Below are 24,479 nucleotides of genomic sequence, written 5' to 3'. Positions count from 1 at the left end.
AATTTTAGCAAAATTTCCAAAAATATATGAAGAAATGTATTTTTTTCAATAAGAAAAAAACAATCTAAAAATTCTTTTTCGACGTTAGTTTGACATATCATATGTAGGCGAGTTACAGCAAAGAATTCAGCTCAATCGGAGCATTCATTACGGAGAATGCGATGTGTGAAGTGAGCGACTTTGCTTAAAAATAGCACAAAAATCGATTTCATATCATCAACCTTATATGGAAAGTCGAAAAAAAATCCGCTCAACTAAATTTTTTTTTCCTTCACGTTTTCGAACTCAGGGCATGATTCTACACCAAAAATGATCATCAGCTTACCGAGTTCAAAAATGATGTAAACTAGTGTTATTCAATCTTATTATTTTAAGGAAATTGTAGTTCTTTTAGAATATTTTTACATGATATGAAAGCTAATTTTTAAATTAGTAATTGTTACCAAGTTGGCCTTGAGAGGTGGCGAGGTGCAAGAATAAATTCGATCAATATTGATAGGTGATTGGTAGATAGTTGGAAATCAGATGAAAACCCTATATTTACGATTACGTAAAGTGGCATCTATCTATTAAAATAAATCCCACGGTTTGTGAATGGCTTGGAAAACGCAAACCTCGATTTAAAGAACAACTGAAACTCTTTAAACCCACCAGTGGACTAACCGTCATATAATCAGAGTTTACCATTCAGCCTAGAACTGCATGAAAGTGTTACACGAAATTAAACAGTAAAATAAATACATTGCACTGAAGCTCAACAAAAGCATCCCATCGCTTTTCATCACGCTTTATTCAAAGCGTATAACGAGCGATAAAAAATAATTCCCCGCTGATATTTTCCACTTGTTCCACCAGCAGACAGGAAACAACAATAGGAAAAAAAGTCCACGCTTGGTGTGAAAATAGAAAACGCCTGGAAAACAAGACAGATAGACGACGGAAAAGCATACACATACACTATCCAATCGGAGCCCCCTGCCAACATCCATATTCAAATGCTTTCACCTCCCTAACATCTGGCTTGCATTCGTTGGTTCTGGAATTCCAGGCAACCTTACCTCTTCCGTCTCGCTTGCTACTAATCCGTTGCTTCTTCGTCATCATCACCATCCCAGGGCATACGGTCTCACGTTGCTCACGAAGCAGAAATAAAAGAAATATAAATCATTATAAATTGAAATAAAAAAAATACCATAGTCATTTGGATTCTCGGGAACTGGGACGCCGCCCCAGTGTTGTTCCACCGCGCCGCCGGAGGGCAACCAGCACCCGAGGAATACCAAGACCAACCATAGAGGATCATCGTTAGCAGCCGGGTTCATAATAAAGGGACTGAAGGAAAAAGCTGTGTATTTTATTCCCTGTATTGTTTTCTCCATCGCATTTTTATTCTGCGAGAGTGGCGGTCCTGTTCAGTGCTAGATTCTCCTGGGAAGCATAAGCAACCAGCGTGAAATGGGCTGCCCGTGAACATAGTTAATTGTTTGTGCGGTGTAGTGTGTCACTTGGAATGCTAACAACAGTGCAGTGTATGATGGTAACGGTTAGCACTTAATTTTCAGTGAAATGATGACACACTTGTGGATTGTGTTTTGAACTGCCACACGGAGACATTAGCGTGATTTCTGGTTAACAGCACTTGATTGTCTTCATAAATTCAATAATTCTACACTTATTCATTGCTTTGAGAAATGCAGGTTACCCCGAGAGGGTATCCGAGTGAACAAAAAATTCCCCCGAGAGGGTATGCAATTTAGTTTCTCGATCGAGTGCACAAAAAGACAGCATATTGTCAGTTCAAAGATGCAGCAATTGCATGATTTTGAACAATTTTTCACCTGTCAATTATGCATAAGCGTAAAGTTTCCACTTAACCTAAGCCCTTTAAATTTCTTCGTTTTATTCAACGAGCACTAGGGTATCTCACTCCCTTGCAATGTATCACATTTCGTAAACGTTCGCAAAGAACGAAAAGCTCCCCTTTGGGTGTTTTATAAAATGGAAATGAATTAAAATTAAATTCACTTTCCATCTGGGTCGGTTCATTTGCATTCTCCATCCAGCTTTCGAATCCAGACTCCATTCAAATGTTCAGATGTCGTCTTGTGTTAATGGCAAGACACTCCATATTGCTTCCAACACAAACCATGGAGACACTTTTACACGTGATGTACGTACCCACTGCAGCAAGTAAATCTCTAATCTCTGATGTACGGTGCGGTGAGTTATACGGTTTACGGACACGTACCCATCCGAAAGACATTCGCATCGTTTGAATAGGTATTTCAGATGGCTGACTGACTGTTGCTTTTCCCCATTTCTCGTTCGAATTTCAGATGCTGCCAGCATTTATCACGTTGAACAGTAAACGATTTAACGACTGTGTCGGTTTACGCACATCAACGGCAGTGGTTATCGTGGTGCTGTTAGGAATATCCAATGCCGGCGATATGGTAAGTATGGACGATAACCTCCATAAATTCTATCAGTTCATAAATTGTAACCTACATATCTGGAAGAGATATCATGATGAGAGTTATATGGTAAAATTTAAAGAGTATATTAAAACATAATAGGGGATTCACTTAACAGCGTAAACTGATTAAACTGATTAAACGTCGCGATTACCAAGGCAATCTTTGATTATTTCATTCGCAAAATCATGAAACATTTCAAATAAGCAGAAAATCATGGCTTACGCAGCAATTTAATCTGTTTAGTGAGTACCCCTAATGTTTATGTAATACATTTTTTTTGTCCATCGAGAACACGTAATTTAACAGTCCTTTATATATGTTCAAACATAGGACACAAAATTACGTCATCATAACTAACTAGCAAACCAAACAATTATAAATTCCTTCGGCATATTTTTTTCAAGAATCTCTTTTGTATTTTTTTATTTTTGGAAATTTCTTTAGGAAATCTTTCGGTAATATCTTTAGAAAGTCATTCAGTGATTCTTTTGTAATTCCCACTGCAATTCTGTTTACAATTATTTAAATTTCATCGTCAATTTTTCAGCAATTTCGGCAATTCCTTTGAAACTCTTTTTGGAAAATTCTTTAGAAATTATCCTTTTCTCATAACATGTGTTTCTTTAGGCATGTTATCTATAAGTTGTTCAGTAATTACTTCGGAAACCTGTACGGTAATTCCTTTGGGAATCGATTCAGTAATTAATTAGATATTTCATCAGTATTTTTTTTCAGGAAATTATTTTTGAAACCTTTTTGAAACTCTGGAAACTTCCGGGATCCGTTATTTCTCTGGATATTCCTTCAACTATATCTTTGGAAATTCGTTCCGTATTTTTCTTTTCGTCAATTGCATTGAGTATTCCTTAAGCAAAGCCCATTAAGCTTTCCCAAGTAACAATTTTACTTTTGTGACAATCCTGAAGTAATTTCTAAGATAGAATAATAAAACTTAGCAATAAAGCTCTTTGTTCTGCAAACCCGAGATATCCGAGATATCTATAGGACGAATCTGACCCACTCTTCAGGAGATCTCCAAGGCTGCTTTTGAAGACTGCTTTGAAACTAGTTGTATTTATGTACTAACACTGATGATTGATTATAAGAACTTCATAGAACTTTAACAAAAATAGCTTGAGGCATGTTGATCTTTTAGCTGTCTTTCTCAAAAGTGCTAATACTGCATAATAAATGAATTTTTTTACCTAAGCATTATGCAGATGCGAACTAGTTTTGTTTCATGGATGAAATGTTAATTGAACTGTGAATTAACTTCCATCAAATTGAAATGGCTAAAACATTTAAATTGCCTGACAGATCGTTGATGACAGGGAATCAAAATTTTCCGTGCAATCCCCACTTCTTCGTTAATATGCCATCCAAAACATACGAAAATAACATAGCGCCTCAAGAATAATATCATTCAGTAATATACGAAGACAAAAAATTCATATAAAAACAAAGTGCTACGCCACTTTTTCAATTCCTTCTATACATGACTGCCGTTCCAAGCGAACAAAACTCGTGCAGCCACCATCAATTGTAATTACCTGTATTCCAACCCACTTCAAAGCTATGATGGAACTAAGTTGTCTTGTATGAAAGCTACATCATTTATTGAAGATTGTTTATACTAGTAGTGTTCTTAAGGCAGATTTGTTCATCTTAAATGAAACTTATTCAAGAGTAACAGCTTTTGACAGTTGTTTGTTTACGTTTTTGGAGCTAGAAAATTGTCTCTGTACATTTCGCGTCAAGATGTGCCAATTCGATGATATTTTCGTGTGTTTTTGCAATAATGAAGTGCAACTTACTAAAATTACTTTATTTAGCATGAACATAAGAAGAATCACAGTAAGTACCCATATCATTTTTGGTTCGTTTAGTTGTGGCCTGTATGAATAACTAGCTAAAGGTAGGGCGACAGCAGCAAGCTACTCGCATTTTTGATTGGCTATAAAATAATCAATTCGTTGATATGATTACTTTTGAGCATCAAAATGGATGAATTATCAGTGAGCAAAAAGATTAAATGTTTATATTTACATGAGAACGCGGTTTAACTACCAATTTGTTGCATAATTTATCGTTTGGGTTGATAAGATAGTTCATTTTTTATAATTTCGCTTAGTTCTTGTTCCAGAGTAGTGGCTCTAGCTCAAGAATAGAAGGTTTCAAGCAGTTTTTAAAGAAGGATAACTCAGATGAAATGCACTTCAATAAACGAAGCATAAACTTTTATTAAAATATTTTGGTGTTATGTGTTGAAAATAACTTCAAATACGACTTAAAACTGATGATAAGATGAAATACTCTAGCAGATCCAGTTGTTTTATGCGCAATTTTCAAAATTAACTTGAAGATAACCTAAAAACCACAAACGAACGAAGATTGTTTTCTTTTGATAAAAACAATCACAAATGTTCCATGAATTGGTCATGCTACGATAAAGCTTCCATAAAAAGAAACAAATCTAAATGGAATTTAAATTGTTGCTTGGGTTTTTTTAGAATTCAAAAGTTCCTTCTGCAAATGCTTCCTTTGGAAATTTCTGAAGTAATGGCTTAGCGAATTCCTTCCGCTATTCCTTCGTTATACTATATGATAATTCTCTTCGGAATTTCTTTGGAAAGTTCTGCAGCAACTCTTTTAGAACGTTTTTCGGCAGTTCTCATAAAAACTTATTCGATAATTAATTTTGAAATTTTTTGGAAATTCCTTCGATAACCCCTCTGGCGTTTTCTTACTCTTTAGAAACTTTTTCTGCAACTTTTTTGAAAATGGTTTGGCCAGAGTTCCCTCGCCAACGGCATTCAGGATGGCAGTGCTACAAAGAAGTAGCCACCCAGCCATCAGTGAAAAGTGATAGCTCGGGTTCTTCGGACCGCGCGTCGTCGTTTGGTGGTCTTTCTTTTATCTGGTGAGTTTGTTCCTTGTTGATTCTTTGTTATTTTCTTTCTGTATGTGGACTCTGTTTTCATTATTTTGTTTATTCATTATGTGTGTATGTATCTTTTGAACATTTTGATCAAATTTGTATAGTTCGTCACCATGAGTGTCGACTTGTTTTTTTTTGTCAAAGTCGAAAGTTACATCTTGAAAATTATCTCTTCCACTTTGTCTATCGTGTACAGGGGATACTCAAAATAACTGGGACAGGTAAAATTTTCACTTTTCAAAAAATGTTCAACTCGCTGTAACTTTTCGAAAAGGGCATCAAATATTCTCAAATTTTTACTGTAAGTTCATCAACTAGTTGTGAATCAGTGGTCAAAATTTGGAAAAGAACGAGCCATTCTACACGAAATTATAAAGGTTCTAGAAAAAGGTATAATTATCCGATAGTCAACTTTGAGCTGTTATATCTCCGGATTCAATGAACCGAATGCAATGAAATTTTGATCATTTATGACTTATATAATGAACTTTGAAAAACAGTTTACTCAATTTAAAATTATTAACAAGAAAAAAAGTTATGGCGGTTAGAATAAATGTATGTTTTTTAGTAAATTTATCCATTTTTTCATATGCATCCCATTACTTTTTAAATTCAATGCCGGTTATTTTGTTACTTCCTTTCAAAACATATTCATATTGAAGTCAATTAGAGAGAATTTAAATGAACTATAATTACTATCTCGAATTTTGAAACGATGATGAAGTTTTGGATGGTATATTAGAAAAATAATCCAATCGTAATCATTTTCTTTCGTGTAAAGAATTTTAAGTTTAGTCAAAAGTTTTTAATAGCTCATTATGTAAGTCATAAATGATCAAAATTCCATTGCATTCGGTTCATTGAATCCGGAGATATAATAACTCAAAGTTGGCTATTGGATAATTATACCTTTTTCTAGAACCTTTATAACTTCGTGTGGAATGGCTCGATCTTTTCCAAATTTTGACCACTGATACACAACTAGCTGATGAACTTACAGTAAAAATTTGAGAATATTTGATGCCCTTTTCGAAAAGTTACAGCGAGTTGAACATTTTTTGAAAAGTGAAAATTTTACCTGTCCCAGTTATTTTGAGTATCCCCTGTATCTGTTTGTGTATGTTACTCATACTCATCTTTCGTGTATTTACACTACAAACATTGCAAAGTTCAAGTGTCGGTGCAAATTCTCGCTATTCACATTTTTTTTTTCAATGAAATTTTTCTATAATACTATTGTACAGTCCGCCACTTAAAGGTGCTGGCCACAGTATTCTATTTATCAATATGTTTCAGTATTGTTTTCCCTAATAAGTACGTTTCGTCACAATTGGTGTCGGCACAAAATTTTGTCTCAAGATTTCGTGTCCATAGTATCAAAAGCAAGTAACATTTTATATTTATTCACCAGTCCTCTTAATTGCGAGGTGACGCAAGATATCTTTGGTACAATAGGGCATTCTCTAAATTCCTATTAAGGATTTTCAAGGTTTCACCATTCCTTCAAACTGTGAGGTGGCACAATTCTGTGCATATATGTTTTGTGTATGCTCATGGTTACATAGATTGCAACGCTTACCAAAGTGAATCCTGATTTATGTAACTACCCATCCCTCCCAACCAACAAAAACTCCTTCCCGTGACAACTGTGGAGGGCACAGTAGTATATACACAACCTCTAGTACAGGGGTTCTCAAACTTTTCTAGCCTGCGACCCACTTTGGATTGTAATAGAATTTGGCGACCCACAAGCAAGTTTTGGCACTAAAATAAGTTCTTTTAGAAAAATGGGCCAATTTTTTTAATAGTAATATTTTATCGTTTTCGTTGTGAGATAATCTTATTTAAGGTGAAACTGGAAGCATTTTCTCATTTTTTCGGTTTTTGATTTTTTATTAAATAACGAAGCAATATTTTCAAATTCGGTTTTCGTGCACATGTAGAGTATGGATCAAGGTATCTTCTGATTTTTTTTTTTGAGGTGGAAAATGTTTTCCATTATTGCAGAAACCATTTTTTTGTGAAATTTTGTTCAAAAATGGTTTTTGCAAAAACGAAAAACATTTTCCACTACAAAAAAAAATCAGAAGATTCCTTGATCCATATTCTACATGTGCACGAAAACCGATTTTGAAAATATTGCTTCGTTATTTAATAAAAAATCAAAAACCAAAAAGTGAGGAAATGCTTCCAGTTTCGCCTTAAGTCAAAAGTGTCCAATTGAAGGGAACGATGAACTTGCGTTTACCTTTAAGACATTTTAAGCTTTTTTTTAATACTGCGTTCTTCTAGCTTGCTGATAATAATCCAAATAAAGTTAAAATGCCCAAGAAATCTGCTTCTGTAAAACATATGTCATAAAAAATTAAGATAAGTTTTTACGCTTCTAATAAAAATGAAATCATTGTGGCTTCAAGTGATACTACAGAACTCAAAGATTTTTAGAAACTCTGCCACACGTTTGAGGAATAAAAATATAAAAATATAAAATATAAAATTTCAACAAAGTCTTTGAAGATATGATGGCAATTTTATGCTTCTGTAGATCTTTAAAAAATCCTTCAATTTCAATTGTTCTTTATAGGTAAGCTTCACCGAAACTCTTAAAAATATACATGTTTCGGTAGACATAACAAAGAATTTGTTATCGAAATTCATTAATTTTCTGCTTGATTGCCGATATCTCGACTTTTTTAATTCTAACTACTGAACTTTGCATTGGAAAACTAGTTTTAAATGAAAACTGCAAGCACCAATCTAACTTGAACCTATCTTTCCAGAAGAGAAAATTTGGAGAAGTTTTAAACTTTACCAGATTTTTGGATCTACTAATAATAAATTTCATCGTATAAAAATCGGTTTTAGAATGCAAAATAGCTTCCATACTCGATTTGCATCGGACTATGCCTCATTAAACAGTAGTTTGGGAAAAATTAAGGAATAACCTCATTTCTAGAAAAGAGTTTTTGTAAATTTCTTCGATATAATTTAAGGATGATGTTTATTACAAAATCGCCTAAAACTTCACGGGCTGAAAGGCTCTATAATAAAGATAAATCAATCGAATCAATAAACCTTGGCGACCCACTAAAATTCTGCCCGCGACCCACCAGTCACCCACAGTTTGAGAAACGTTGCTCTAGTAGCAACGGTTGTCCAACTAACATTCCTTCCCTTCCTCGGTTGACCGTAAGGACGTGGCCGGCGCCGTTATTGACCTATTAAAATTCGAGTTCTCGGAACGTGCACACTGAAGAAGGTGTGCTAATCCCAAGCCCCATCTATTGGTTCTCTGTGCAATTCTGCTAGCTCTAGTCAATCACGGAGTAGCAACTACGAAGTGTACGGTCACCAATGCTCATACTCATGCTCAACTTTTTTGAAAATGGTTTGGCCAATTCCTTTGCAAATGCTTGTTTTTCAATTTCTTTAAGAGTTCTTTTGGAAATTTGTTAGGTATTTTTTTCGACATGTCCTGTTGAAATTCTCTCGGTATGTTGATTTTTACGTTACGTAATAAATGGACGTTGCTTAAGATTCTGAGAGGACTTTCTGAAGGAAACACTACAGGAATTCTTGGAGCAATATCTGAAAGAACTCTCGGAGGAATTCTTGGAGAATTCCTTGGAGGAATTCCTGCAGGTATGCCTGGAGTAACCCCGGAGGAGTTTCTAAAAGTATACCTGGAGAAATCCCTAGATGTATTACTGGAGGAATCCTTAGAGCAATTATGAGAGGAATCCCTTGAAAAATGTCTGAAGAAATCTCTTGAGGAATTCCTAAAGGAATTCCTACATAAATTTCTAGAGGAATTCTTGAAGGAATTTCTGGACGAATTCCTGGAAGAATCCCTAGAGGATTTCTTGGAAAAATCGCTCGAAGAATTCCTGGAGTAATCCCTGAAGCAATTTCTAGAGGAATCTCTTCTAGAGGATCTTCGGGACAAATTCCTGGCGGAATTCCTGGATAAAATCTTGGAGGAATTTCTGAAAGTATACCTGGAGGAGTGCCTGGAAAAATCGCTAGAGGAATCCCTGGATGAATGCCTAGATAAATTCCTGGTGGAATCTCTACAGGAATTGTGGGAGCGACCAATGTAAGAACTCCCGCAGCAATCTTTAGTAGAATTCCTTCAGAAATCCCTGGAGAAATTTCTGGATTAATCCGTGGAGGAATTACTGCACGTATACCTGGAGGAAACTCTGGAGGAATCCTTTGAGGAATTCGAGTAGAAATTTCTAGAGTACTTTCAGGAGAAATTCCTGAAGCGAACCCTGAAAGAAATACTGAAGGAATCTCTTCATGAATTCCAGAAGGATTTCCTAGAGGAATTCTGTGAGAAAACACTGGAGAAATTTCTGATGAAACCTCTTGAGGAATTCCTGGAGAAATCCCTAGAGGAATTTCTGGAGAAATTCTTGGAAGATTCCCTGGGGGAATCCTTGGAAAAAATCGTGGAAGAATCTCTGGAGGATTACCTGAAGGAATTTCTAGAGAAACCTCAGAAGGAATGCCTGGTGGAACTTCTGCACAAATTTCTGGCGGAATTCCAGAAGGAATTTCTATATAAATCCCTAGAGGATTTTTTGGGGAAACTCCATAGAACTATCACTGAGAGCGTTCCTGCAGGAATCCTTGAATGAATTTCTAGAGGAATCTCTGAAACACTCTGGGAGGAATTCTTGGAGAAATTTTTGAAAAAAAATTCTAGAGAAATTCCTAAAGGAATTATCAGAGGAATTTCTGGAATAATTCTTGAAAGAATTTCTGGAGAAATTACTGGAGGAATTTGGATCATTGGAGGAATTCCTGGACGAATCTCTGGAAGAATCCTTAGAGGAACCGCTGAAGGAATTTCTGGTAAATTGCTGGAGGAATTCCTGGTGGAATTTCTGGAAGAATCCCTGGAGGAATCTCTGTAGGAATCCCAGATATTCTTAGATAAATTCCTGGAGGAAACCCTGGAAGAATTCCCGGAAGAATTCTGGGAAAAATTTCGGGAGGAATTCCTGATGAAATTCCTGAAAAAGTTTTTACAGAAATCACTGGAGGATTTCCTGGAGAAATTCTTCGAGGGACTGCTGTACAAATCTCCAAAGGAATTTTCAAAGGAGTTCATGGATCAATTCCTGGAGAAATTCCTGTAGGGATTCCTGGAGAAATTCCTGCGGTAATTGCAGGAGGAATTCTTGATAGAATCCTTGAAAAAATCCTGGATAAAATTCTGAAAAATTGCCTTGAGGAACTCCTGGGGGAACTTCAGGAACTACTGCTGGGAAAACTCCTGGAGGAATATCTGGAATTACTCCTGGATGAATTCCGAGAGGAATTCCTGGGAGAATTTCTAAAGGAGTCCAAGGAGGATTTACTAACTAGAGGGTTCCTAGAGAAATCCTTGAAGAATCCTAGAAGAATCAAGTGAAGAATTCATGGGGGAACTTCTGAATCCCTGGAGGATTAGCTGGAAAACTTGTCACAGTAATTTCTGTAGGAATTCCCTGATCAATTCCTGGAGCCATTTCATAAGGAACTCCTGGAGGAGTTCTTGAATGATATCCTAGAGGAATGCCTGGTGGAATGCCTAGAGGAACCCCTGAAGAATTCCCTAGAGAAATCCGTGGAGGCATTCCTGGACGAATTCCCGAAGGATTTCCTTGAAGAATCACTGGAGCACAGAAGTGCTGTAGAAAGGAAGGAATCTCTGGAGGAATTGTTAGAGAAATTCTTGAACGAATCCCTGTAGGAATTGTTAGATGAATCCCTGCAGAAATCCTGGAAAGAATTCCTGGAGGAATTTCTGGAGGAATCCCTTGAGGAATTCCTGGAGGAATGCCAGGAAGAATTCCTGTAGAAATCCAAGGAGCAATACCTGAGAGAATTCCAGGAGCCATTTTTGAAGAAATCCCAGGAGGAAGTACTAAAGAATTCCTGAGGAAGTCCTGAAGGAAAAACCATTGAAACAATCACTAAAGGATTCTCTAAAGATATCCCAGTACAAATCCACCGGAAAATGTCTGGCAAAGTCCCTAGATGAATTCTTGAAGGAATCTCTGGAGGGATCCATGATGGAATGATGGAATGATGGAAATGCGGCAAGCTATGGGAAAACCTTGGAGGAATAGTTCAAACTCATATAGTTGAGGAAACGAGAAATGAATTCAAAACAGTCATTTTGATGCCTCAAAACTGCAATGCTGATTTGCATATCCACATATTGGGCGCTCATGCCGCTTAAAAGCCATCGCAAGCTAGGAAATTTTGGTTGATCACTAATCAAAGTTGTCTTGGCAAAATGACAAAATTTCAGCTTTATAGAGCATTCCGTTCCCCAGATATGTTTGCGAAGCATCAGGACCCGACTCTGGATAATTGAGTCCGACCTGTTCTGATAACTATATAAAAACAGGACATTAGAAAAGTGACAATACACATTCTCAAAGAAAATATAATAATCGGTTGAGAAAGATCTAAGTAGAAGCAGATCGTAATATGGGTCATTCCACGCCAAGTGACCGACCGTTTGCAATCGACCATCACGGATTTGAACCAAATTTGGCTAAAACATTTGTTTAGATGGAAAAAGAAAAAATCCAAATTTTGGTGTCGATTGGATCACCCCTCGGCCCGTGGCAGCACCCCTCGTTTTGACCGATATGAAAATTATCCTCTCTTTCTTTTATTTTTATCATTGAAACGATTGTACATACACATTTTCGACCTTCGGCTTTTTTCAAGGAAATTGTTCAGGGAATCCAGAAAAAATATTAATTTTTTGATACAGTGTTGCCAGATATCATATTTTTCAATTTTGAAACTAAAAATCGATTTTTCTCAAAATACGTATATTTTGATTTGAAAAATTTTGATTCCATCGTGTTTATCAGACGTTTTTCGATCGAAAAAGCTTAACTCCCCTAGGTAATTTGCGTCGTTCCTGAGATATAGCGTTTTTAAGAAAAAATATTCACTTTTTTTCATATAAAGTATCTTATAAAATCAGGTGCAGTTTATAAATGTCGTAAAAAAAACATTGTTCGATGCCATATAAAGAAGTTTTGTGCTGATTTGAACAATATCGAGTATAAAAAGGATTAAAAAAATTGTGACAGTGTTGCCAGTTTACCTTTTTTATTATACCATGAAACCTAACCTTCAAGTGTTTGACAATGTACAGGTTGTTCTGAAAAATCGCACCATGTGTGTTGCAAGATGTGTGAGCAAGATAAAAACAATACACGTCTTCTCTAACGACCTTGTTGTTGACCTTTTCTACACAGATGAACAGACGTAACACCTAGAATAATTTTCATGAAAATCCATCGCCTAGTTCACACTAGGTGAAACCTTTAACGCTTGAGCTTGAGCTTGATTGACCGCCCGTAGATGCTACTCCAGTATCGCCAGACCAGCTACACTCACACAAGGAACCAATGAGATTTCTGCCGGGGACTAGCAGGCATCTTCAGTGTGTGAGCGTTGGTGATCTTCTGTTTTTAGGCGACAATGGCGTCTGCCACATCAGGTTGCAGGTCAATGTGGGGGAAGGGTAAGGAAGTGATGATTGCAATCATTTGTATCCACATCTGACCGAATATACCTCTGCGCCAGCACAAATTCATGCGGATGTTGGAGTGTTGTTGGGAATTTGTTGGCAGAAGATTCACACATTGGTGTGTGGATAACAGGGTAAGGTGATAGAATTGTGTGTTTTTATTATTTTGAAGATGTGCGGCACAGTTCGTTTGATTGCATAACTTGTAGGCGTTTTCTAATAGGATTGAGACACTGTGCTGTGAAGGTTTGGAAGGAAGTGAAACGGCTTTTTCAACCCGTTTCTGTTCTAGCGATGGGCTATGAACATGTGAATATACATGAGTTGTATATGTAGAGAGCAGAGAGAAAGTATATAGAAAGATACAAAGTAGGAGGAAAGGGACGGGCCAGGGATTGAACCCAGGACCTTCTGCATATAAATCAGAAGCGGTAGCCACTAGACCACCAAACCCGTCTAGGTGAAACCTCTAACGCTTAGAAAAACGATGTGCGCACCTCTGGTTGTGGAAGCTACAACTATAAAGGTTGGCCCAGTCTTATTAGGGTCTACAGGACTTCGTATGCAAACCGGCTTAGGATTTCGGGTTGTATCATAGTTTTATCAATCTTCTAAATAAAACCATCTTCTGACTTGTCAAATAATTGTTTTGATTATTTTTCACTCGCAATGTTCGATCGTCAGAATAAATTATGCTTCGTTATTTATCCAGCCATCAATTGGAAAGATGCAGAACTGGAATTCAGATTTGTTTTCCTATTTAATACGTGTCAGGAGACATGCCACGGAAAATTTGTGGTGAATGTGACTGTGATAATGACAAAAACTAAGTGCGCCACGCAAACTATGCATAATTTAGAAGTTAAATGCATTTAATTTACACGATGGAATTGGGTGCAAAAAAGGTTTTTTCAACACAGCGGAGTTTAAAAGACATTATGTAATTTTTCTGACAAAATAAAATGACGGAAACGTGTTGTATGGTTTAATTTGATCTTGAGCTGTACGTGAAATCATAAAATTGAGTAATATTTTTTCTGTATTTACATGAATTATCCCGGCTAGGCGACATATTTTTCTGATAAAACTCTGTGTTTCTGATGATTCCTCCAATAGGGCTAACCCTCCTGAGGTAGTCATAACTGAGCTCATGATAGAACTAGCGGTTTTACCACAGCATTTTTTTGGTTTATGATACGGCCACGAAATCTTTTGTTGGTTTTATGCATTGCCTCACAGTTTTGTGTATTTGTTTACAAAAAAATCTCTCCGACAACAACCGCAAATGCAAGTTTTATTGAAATGGTATATAATAAGTGATAAAACCAATTCATGTCTACTTGCAAGTCTTTAACTGAAGATGTTTATAGCAGAAGTTATATGATAGTTTTATGAAACGCAAAAGGTTCAAAGTAAAAAACGACAACATAAAACTAGTTTAGAACAACTAGTTTTTTGACATGCTCGTATAAAACCAGGATAAAACATGAATAAACCTTCAAGGCATGCTGATTGTTACTTGGGTTCTGCTCTTTTGATTTACACCACAAAAACTATCACGTTTATGTAATCTTCTTATCCTACCTGATAGAAGAATGTTTGAATATCCTAAATGACATTTCCAACTGTCAAAAAATTGCACTGCAGTGCCGCACTGAGCGCGCAAAGAGAAATTCACTGGGGTGAATTCACCCGGGTGAAATTCTCTTTGCGCGCACAGTGTGGCTCTGGGGTGCGGTTTTTTGACAGTTCAAAATGACATTTAGGTCATCCCAACATCCTTTTATCGGGTAAGATAGGAAGATTGCATAAATACGATGGTTTTGGTGGTGTAAATCAAAAGAGCAGAATTTTCATGCGTTCAGTGCGGACAAGTCTGATTGCAGCGAACGATTGTCACTTTAGTTTGTGTGTTTGCTTGTCAGCGACGACAGCAGCCACTTCGATCACTCACCAGCATTCTTCACCAATCGCCATTCATTCATTCGCTTGCGATCAAAACTGCGACGAACGGCAACGAATATCCATGTCAAGCAACTTGCGCATGGCTACCCACTGGTATGGTGATGGGGTTGCATGTTTGATCACGACAATCCGTTTGCTGCATCTTTCTCGATTCGATTTAGCAAAGAGGAATGAATATGAATGGAGTGAGGCGAATATACCGATCCTTAGGGGTTGTCCATTAATTACGTAAGGGTTTATGGGGGGAGGGGGTTTGGAAAATCTTACGCGCTATACAAAAATATTTTGGCTCTCATACAAAAAATCTTACAAGGGGGGGGGGGGGGTGTGTGTCAAAAAATCGTGAAAATTCTCTTACGTAATAAATGGACAGCCGCTTAATTTGATACTATACATTGTCGATCTGGGAGTCACCTATAATTGATCGAACAATCGATTTGATTTATCGGAATTAACTTTCGCGTACAACCGATCTCTTTTCCATGCAAATAAAAAGCATAGGAAAAGTAGGCTCTAGGGAGCAAACGCCACTAATCCATTTCACTCAGAAATTTTTGTTCATTCTTCGCCACGAAGAACAAACAAAAACTCATACCATATGCAATCACATCAATAGACAACACAATACTCAACACTGTTCTTCACTTCTCTGTCCGGGACAATAAAGGACATGATCTATTATTCTGCAATCCAGTAAGACGAAACGCAATACTAAGCATCCCCGCACCTATTGTTTGCGTTTCCACTAAATACTAGCATACTTGGCAACACTGCCGTAAAAATCAATCAAAAGATATTTTTACAGGGATTTTTATAAGGAGTTGGACCATCGAATATAAAATAAAAATACTGAAGTCAGAGCTACCAGTTGCGCGACGATGCGTAGTATCTAATATTATCTAATTCCAAAGGATATCATACTTCATATTTTATCATATTCCATATTTTCAGGTTCAGCTTCTGAAATTAGCTGTGGGTCATTGAATGTAGTTATATCGAAATGACATTTTCAACACTGTTGCTTATAAATACACTCATCAATATTTTCCTGAATATATTTTACGTCGATGTTGCCAAATTTACTAAACCTAAATAAAAAAATACTTTTGGCTTGTTAATTAGATTTCATACTAAAGTTCTAGTAAAATTAAGATTTCTACAATAAATATTACACATTTGGCAGCACTTCCGTTCAGAGAGTGTTAAAACATATGCAATTTGTTTAAAATTGATGATCTCAATAGATACATTTTTTTAGTTCAACAGGTTATGCTAGTCCATTACGATAGACTCATAATTGATAAACTGACAACACTGTAACAATTTTTCAATCCTGATTATACTTGATATTGTTCAAATCAACACAAAACGTCTTTATATGGCATCAAACAATTTTTTTTGCGAAATTTATAAACTGCACCTGATTTTATTAGATACTTCATATGAAAAAAAAATATTTTTTCTTAAAAACGCTATATCTCAGGAACGACGCAAATTACCTTGGGGAGTTGAGCTTTTTCGATCGAAAAACGTCTGATAAACACGATGGAATCAAAATTTTTAAAATCAAAATATACGTATTTTGAGAAAAATCGATTTTTAGTTTTAAAATTGAAAAATATGATATCTGGCAACACTGTATCAAAAAATTAATATTTTTTCTGGATTCCCTGAACGATTTCCTTCGAAAAAGCCGAAGGTCGAAAATGTGTAAGTGCAATCGTTTCAATGATAAAAATAAAAGAGAGGAAAATTTTCATATCGGCCAAAACGAGGGGTGCTGCCACGGGCCGAGGGGTGATCCAATCGGCACCAAAATTTGGATTTTTTTCTTTTTCTATCTAAACAAATGTTTCAACCAAATTTGGTTCAAATCCGTCATGGTCGGTTGCAAATTTTCACATTTTCTCGGTCACTTCATGTGGAATGACTCATATTCAACTTATAACTCCTTTACAAAATTGAACTTCCCTAATTTTTCATAAACCATGGAGCCGTGCTCCAATATTTGAACAAAAAATCCCAGGTTGCCAATAAGCATTTTAGCAAGCCGTATTTCAGCATTACATCAACATTCCACCTTGCTTATTGCGCTATCATGGTAATTCAAACACTAAACTGTCACAAATTATCAACTGAACTGCTTTCAAAAGCACAATCTTTTGGGCCTTCAAGCAAAAAAATAATGACCGGCACATCCAAAATTGCATAAATTGCCTCTTTTGGAAGTGCAGAGTGAAAAAAGGAGGAAACGGAAAAAGATAGAAAAGGTAACGGAATAATAGGTATGAAATTAAACTTATGTTCATTTTTATTTTCGATAGTCTAAAGATTAAGCATTCAATCAGACGAATATTGGGCCAAAACCTGCATTAAGCAACATTTACGGCAGATTCTCTTTTAATACGCAACTGTAAAGGTGCATTTTAACCTAGCTCCAACTTTCTGAATCTAAGATAATCCCGACTAGGTATATTTTTCTAATCCAGGTACTCTGCCCAGTGACTGATCTTATTTGGATTTACAATATAATCAAGTTAGCTCATACAAAATCATCTTCAATTAACTCAATCTTGATGAAGATGTACCTGAACCGCACATAATATATTCTGCTCATAAATTGTCGGAAGGTACCGTTGTTCCAGTTAGTGGCTCAGATGCAAATGCAATTTTGAACCCTTGGCCACCTCAACTATTAAATCTCCAGTGACAATTGAGGATTACGATGGGACCCGATTCAATCGACCGACAGAAAGCTTTTCAATCATCATCGATCAAACTGGAATTTATTAGCCTATGTACCTCTCTCTGTACCATCCAACCGTCATTTCATGTCCATCCAGGTCCGGTGCAACTCGGAATGCCATTCACTTACCTGTTTTTTTTTTTTGTTCTATACCTATTTTCCCCCGCATCATCATCCAACAACACAATCCATTAGCTGGCAGCTTCCTTCCGGACTCCACTGCACCTGAACATCACCGTCACCGACGTGTCCTTCCTGCCGAACGAGATGCACCCGTCGACCGGTTGTTTGTTTCCGTCGTACTTCAGCAACTTTGCCGTGCTGATCCTGGTGGCCGTTTCCATCATCACGCAGCTGTCGCATCTGAGCAAAATTGCATTAATGGTTGCCATTACCGGTAAGTTGACTATCTATGGGGCTATGGGGTTGATGTCGGTTTTGGGGTGGTGGGGTGTTGGGTGGAATTAGGAATGGGCTTGTACATGATGATTTAGAGTTTAACCGGCAAGTTGAGATGAGAGGTGAAGATTAATTAGTAGGTACGTTTCATGCCGTTTTGGATCACACCATACGGTTAGTTTCTCGTAAACGGTTCTCGGAAGATAAGTGAGATACAAATTGTCGTCGATTATAACCGTGTAATGATAACACCAATAAGATCCATTACAATACTATCGGTCAGTTTTAACTTTTGCTAACTAGAATAGGCAGGAATTGTTGAGGAGTGTTTAAGCAACGATTGCTAAGAGTGATAATTGGTGGAGTGCAGGAGAGTGATCCATAAAGTTGTCAAAGTCAGAATGATTTTGTGGGCAGGGCATGTTGCAAGAATGCCGTAGCAACTCCGATAGCAAATGATTATGTTCGCATTGAATCCAGATGGTACAATTGGATGTGGAGAACGAATGAAAATAGACGTTGTTAAGAATCCTAGTGGTGTTCCCATTCATCTGCCGGGCACGTTATTCAACAACTTTCTTACAAATAGCACCATCCCAAAAATGTGACCGATGATTGACCTTACAAATCCAACATTTGCATAGCAAAAGGAAAACTGAATTCCGCATTGTATTCTTCCTCGCTTTTGGACGCAGCCATCCACTGCTACATCAACATATTCAACTTGGACGAAGCATTCCGACACGAGGATTTCGAGATAATGAATGTGTAAATAACTCATCCAACATCTAATCCGACCAACACCAAATTCTCATCCTCACACTTTTCTGCTAATACCACACCTGTATACGAACTCACAAACAACCCTCATCCCATTCTTTTTATATAGATATTCTGTTTCACAAAAAGGTCCCAAAATTGTGTGCTTCCTAATTTATTTTTCATTGCACGACGCCCGGTGAATCCCACAATTAACACCTCTCCGTTTTCCGTAGATTTCCCTTGCGATATACGCTGTCGGCGTTGTTGGTGGCAGTGACGATAGCACTTTCGCTCCTGGCGCGCCATGTAAGTACACCGAACCCGTGGGAACAAAAATAATCAAATGTAATCCTTTCTCGTTATGATCAATTCTCTCTCCCACATCACCACCACCCTGCCGCAGATCGACAAAGTGGACCGGGTAATCTTCATGTGGAAAACCGAAGTCAGCGACCAGAAGGAACGGGCCAGCGACATGCGCCGGCGGAACGAGGCCCTGGTGTACAACGTGCTGCCGATGCATGTGGCCGAGCATTTCATGGGCAACCGGAAGCGTTCGCACGACGAGCTGTACTCGCAAAGTTACGCCGAGGTGGGTGTGCTGTTTGCCAGCATGCCAAACTTTTCCGACTTTTACTCGGAGGAAACGGTCAACAATCAGGGGTTGGAGTGTTTGCGCTTCCTGAACGAGGTCATATCGGACTTTGATGCGGTAAGTTGTGGGGGTGTTTGTATTTAAACTAATGGCCGAACAGATGATTGCCAGGTAAAAATAAATGGAGAACAGCAAATAATATTTTCGCAAACTGGACGTCGCCTCAAACGGCTCAAGTAAACAATAGTTTAGGTTTATCTTCAGATGAATTTCACACGGAACTTTGTGGTTGCATTCAGGATAAAAGTATGCTGGCAAGCTTTTTCAAGCTACTCAAAGTACATTTAGCATCGAAACAAAATATGAAACATTCGATCGTATTATCTCTTTGAAAATCCTAATTTCGTATTCGCGGTTTTCCGCCTTAACAATGACTAGCTCAGTTAGATCTCAGGGCGAACCAAAGGGAAGAACATATAAATGGACACTTACCCGATCGTAGAAAGTCTTACAGAAGTTGAGGTGCTCTCGTTTGGCGCTAATAAATAAAATCACTGTCATTAGGTGCACACATTGTATTAACTAATTCATTGGGTGGGTTTTAGAGTTCATATTAAGATTCGTTCTAGTACACATGCGTTAAATTCGTTGGCTAGCTTTGAGGAGGTGCGGCCGTCGGTCGGTTGGGCGCCGTCGAGGTCGAAGGCTCCACCCGGACTGTCGATCGTACGATCGGGGGAGAGCTCACAATGTTGCAGAGCGGTTAGGGGTCACTCACATACCTGGGTCAGCGACTAGCCGGTCGCTCTTTGGATGATACGGCTGGGTAGTGGGATCGCCGAGCGAGATACGCCGATCTCGGTGTAAGGGTGTTAGATGACGATCGTCTAGGGTCGTGGTTCGTCGAGCACGCTCGGAGCACGTGCTTCAATGGGGTTGCCACGACGCTCGTGGCGTTCCTGGCCTCAGGGCGTCCAAGTAGCGTCTTCCTTGGACGTTGGCTCAGACTACGTTCACTGGGCTTCTCACTTAACCGGTACACTGTACCCGAGACTGGATATTGACGGCCAGTCTTGAAACTTTCACGACTCGCGAGACTATATGTTGACGGATAGTCTTAATAACTCGATTCACACCAGATTTGGGGTCTATAGTGCACTAGAGTGGGTTTTACCGGAGGGAAAGGTTAACTTTAATCGGGCACGTGTCACGCAGTCTGATCTCTAGCGTTCCCAGAGGTATCCGATCAGAACTGCCGCACTATAATCCAAAAGGACACCACTCATCACAACTTTCACCTCCACTTACTAAGGAACTTGCAATATTCCAAATGTTAGCACTATTTGCACGCCCGATGTAGCTTCGAAGATTCTTCAATCACACAACTCGAGTTAAAATCGCGGAGCCGGACTTACTGGTGTATTTCCTTATCGGAACAGAGAGCGATCCTCAGGTGGTCCATCGCTTTTATAATCGTGACTCTCCCACTACCTTAATTTTGGAAACTCTCTCCCCCACTCATACGGTAGCTCCATCCGGTGTTAACGCCAGGTTTGTAGATGCCAAATTTTCACAGCCGATATGTCGATTCAGCAGTCGTAAATGGTAAGCGTTTGCATTGGTTTTTGTATTGGCGGTTGGAAATATTAACAGCTACCCTAGCTTTTTTAATAGGAGTGATCTTGGCGCGACTTTTGTTAGTAGGCTATCTTCAGACAGAAATTAAAAGACGATTACTTGGGGTATACATAACCCTCTTAACATTTAGCAAAACATTTAATTTCTGTTTAAGTAAATTAGTTTTTTTTACAATTGAATAGTGGGTCTCAATTTCATCATGGTTAGCCCTGTATTAAATTTTAATAGTGCAATTTGTAGATCACTCCCCTTCCATGAAACCTCATCCAACCGGTTCCAAACGTGGGACAAAATACTGAGAACGTGTCCGGACGTTTAGCAGCGACATCGTTCGCACATAGTAGGATGAGCTATCATGGGAATTTCAAATTATGCAAAAGTTGAAGATATATAACGATTTGGATTATAATTCATGTTTTTTTTTTTGGCTTTCTAAGATCAAGTTGTAACCCGTTCGTTACAATACTCCCCGGGATAGGAGAAAAAAAATAACGTATGTTGTTTTTTTTTTTGTCAAATACATTTATCTAAGCAATCTTGCCCATACTTCAAAGGCCCTTTGCTTCAACTAACAAAGTTCAGCGGAATCTGGTGAATAGAGGAATTTATATAAAATACTAAACAGAACCTTTTGTTGGGACAAGCTTTGCCCCCCCTCCAACTTCAGGCCCCTGCCTTTCCAAAGAGATCCAAATTATACGGATTACATCGTCTTTGGGAGTCGGACCGCAAACATCAAGCAAAATCTGCGTTCATACCTGCTTCATATCTGCAATATTTCTAAATAAAACTATTCTAAACACTATTCGTACACTCATTCCATTTCATTCATACATCTCTTGAGGCCTCTATACACATCTCTTTCAATCTTATGACATTCATTCTGCACACACTACCCTATTTTTAGATATCCACACGTATGGTTTAGTGACGATACGGAGGGGATTCTTACCTACTTCGGTCGACCTATCAACTACAGTTTGAAACCTACGCTATTAAATTTCGTCCCGCGTCCGGAACATTTTTAACGATCGGGTTCCCTTACGTATTCTCTAGTATGCATACGAATAATGTGGTACCTCTCGCGGTTTGTTGAGAGACTCGTACCCAAAATGAGCACTCTTAGGAATGAGTGCTCGGGTGTGACCAAGCGGTGTGAGCTAGGTCTCCGACGGCAAGGCTTCAGTCACAGCTGAACCTTCGTCGTGTTCGATTTCCTCGTACAACTAAATTTATTATTCTAGAATATTGCTGGCCTGACATAATCTGGCCCAAACGTTTTTCTTTCTCTGGTTTCTGATGAACTGTGACGGCACGTATCTTAGTGCCTCAGAACTACTTCTCACGACAAATCCTACTCTGATGCTGGACTGGGGGTCTAAAACTGAAAACCTTGATCTGACATCCCGATAACCAAGCGAGTGCAATGACCTGCCGTTTTGGTATCCTAGCAAATATCCAGTTTCAACCCGGCTTAATATGGACTGCTGGCCAAATCCCTAGGGGTTTACCATCTAAGTCCTCGAGATCATACGAAGATGTCCCAATTTTGGATTTTATTTTGCAAGGCAAATATTGAGCGCCATATTTAGCGTTGTATTTATCTACGGCGCTAGATAATCGCATGTTCTTTCGGTACACTAATTGACCGGGTGTAAAAGCATTTGGAAATCGACGATGCCGAAGATTATAGTGCCTTCGACACGTTTCGTTAGCTTTTGCTAAATTTGACCTAACATGGGCGTACAGGTCACCAAAATGAATCGCTTTTTGTTCTTCTGATTGATTCACGGATAAAGGGCTGATTTCTTGGGTTCTACGGTGATCGGACCCTTCAATGAACATTTCGTGTCCGTGCGTAACAAAAAACGGGGAAAACTTGCTAGAGCTGTGAATACTGCTGTTCAAGATCGCTTCGATCTCGCTTAGGCGCGTGTCCCATAAACGTTGATCACTACGAGCGTAAGTCCTAATGGCCGCGTTCACTGTTCTGTTCACTCTCTCTACCGGATTTGCCTGCGAATGATAACGGGAATTTCGCCAATGTTGTATTCCAAATTTATCCAACAGGGCTTTAAATTCGCGAGATAGAAAGCAGGACCCATTATCCGTGATCATGATTTCCGGAGTAGAATTGCGGTAGAACCACGCATCCTTTAGCGCCGCGCACAAACTCGCACTTTCAATTCTTTTAGTAGGGACGAGCATCGTCCATTTACTAAATAAGTCTGAAACGACTAGAAGATATTGATTTCCTTTTTTACTACGCGGGAGGGGACCTACGAAGTCTGCAGATATGATTTGCCAGGGATGCTCTGCTATTCTCATATCGCCCATCGGTGGAGTCATTGGTACCGAGGGTCCCTTAACTTCTTTACACGTTCCACAATTTTGAATGTGTTGCTTAATTTCTTTGGCCATCTTTGGCCAGTAAAACCTTTGGCGAATCCTTGCTAACGTTTTTTCGTAGCCAAGGTGCATGGCATCGTCATGATTCGCCTTTATGATACTCTGACAATGACTGGGAGGGGGAAATAATTTCCATTCGTATCGCCGATCGTAGAGCGCTTCTCCGGCGGATACGAATTTAAACAATTGACCATCCGTGACTCGGAAATCGACGTAGTCGTCCGGATTCTCAACTACTTTTTCTTTTAGGGAAGTGTACCACGATGAATCTTTGGAGTTTGAAATTGCAGCGACACTCCGCGAAAGGGCATCCGCCACTACATTCTCCTTGCCTTTACGGTGGATGATAGTCATGTCGTGTTGCTGCAGATTCAAACTCCATCGACTACACCGGGATCCCACCTTCCAGGAAGTAGTCAAAATGTGGGTTAAGGCGGAGGAATCGGTTATCAGAGTAAAATGGCTACATTCTACATAACCACGAAATGCTTCTATCGAAAGTAACGCCGCTAAGGCTTCCTTTTCAGCAGGGTGATAATTTCGCTGCGGAGTTGTTAATTTGTGGGAAAAATAGGATATTACATGTTCTTGCCCGTTTTGGTTTTGAGATAGGATGCCAGCGACGGCCACGTCCGATGCATCCGTTTGAATTATAAACTCCTTCCCAAAATCCGGACTGCTCAAGACAGGAGCTGTAATCAGGCGTTCTTTCACATTAGTAAATGCGTTTTCAGCCTCTTGCGACCAGCGAATAGCTTTAGACTTTGTTTTGAGCATTTCTGTTAAGGGAGCCACTATCCCGCTAAAGTCAGGTATAAAGCGACGGTAGTAGTTTGCCATCCCTAGAAACCTCCGTAGTTTTGTGACAGTCGACGGCCTTTCATATTCGACTATTGGACGGACTTTCTCCGGATTCGGCCGTAATCCGTCAGTTGAAAGGAGGTATCCAAGGAATGACAACTCGGACACGCCAAACTTTGACTTGTCCAGATTGATCG

General features: G+C 38.6%; 1 protein-coding gene across 4 annotated transcripts in view; it reads left to right on the top strand.

Moving 5' to 3' along the window:
* The window catches only part of LOC109423939 (adenylate cyclase type 3), a 273,333-nt gene that overhangs the window by 229,411 nt on the left and 19,443 nt on the right, over positions 1-24,479 (top strand). For all 4 annotated transcript variants that reach the window (XM_062849826.1, XM_062849824.1, XM_062849827.1 and 1 more), the window contains exons 14-18: positions 2,337-2,453; positions 17,874-18,075; positions 18,773-18,845; positions 19,073-19,145; positions 19,243-19,551. In XM_062849826.1, the coding sequence (XP_062705810.1) occupies positions 2,337-2,453; positions 17,874-18,075; positions 18,773-18,845; positions 19,073-19,145; positions 19,243-19,551 (774 nt within the window). The remainder of the gene's footprint in view (positions 1-2,336; positions 2,454-17,873; positions 18,076-18,772; positions 18,846-19,072; positions 19,146-19,242; positions 19,552-24,479) is intronic.

Source organism: Aedes albopictus, chromosome 2, assembly GCF_035046485.1.
Source record: "Aedes albopictus strain Foshan chromosome 2, AalbF5, whole genome shotgun sequence".
NCBI classification, from domain to species: Eukaryota; Metazoa; Arthropoda; class Insecta; order Diptera; family Culicidae; genus Aedes; species Aedes albopictus.
Note: the sequence above shows the minus strand (reverse complement) of the source record. Positions and strands in the feature narration are given on the sequence as shown.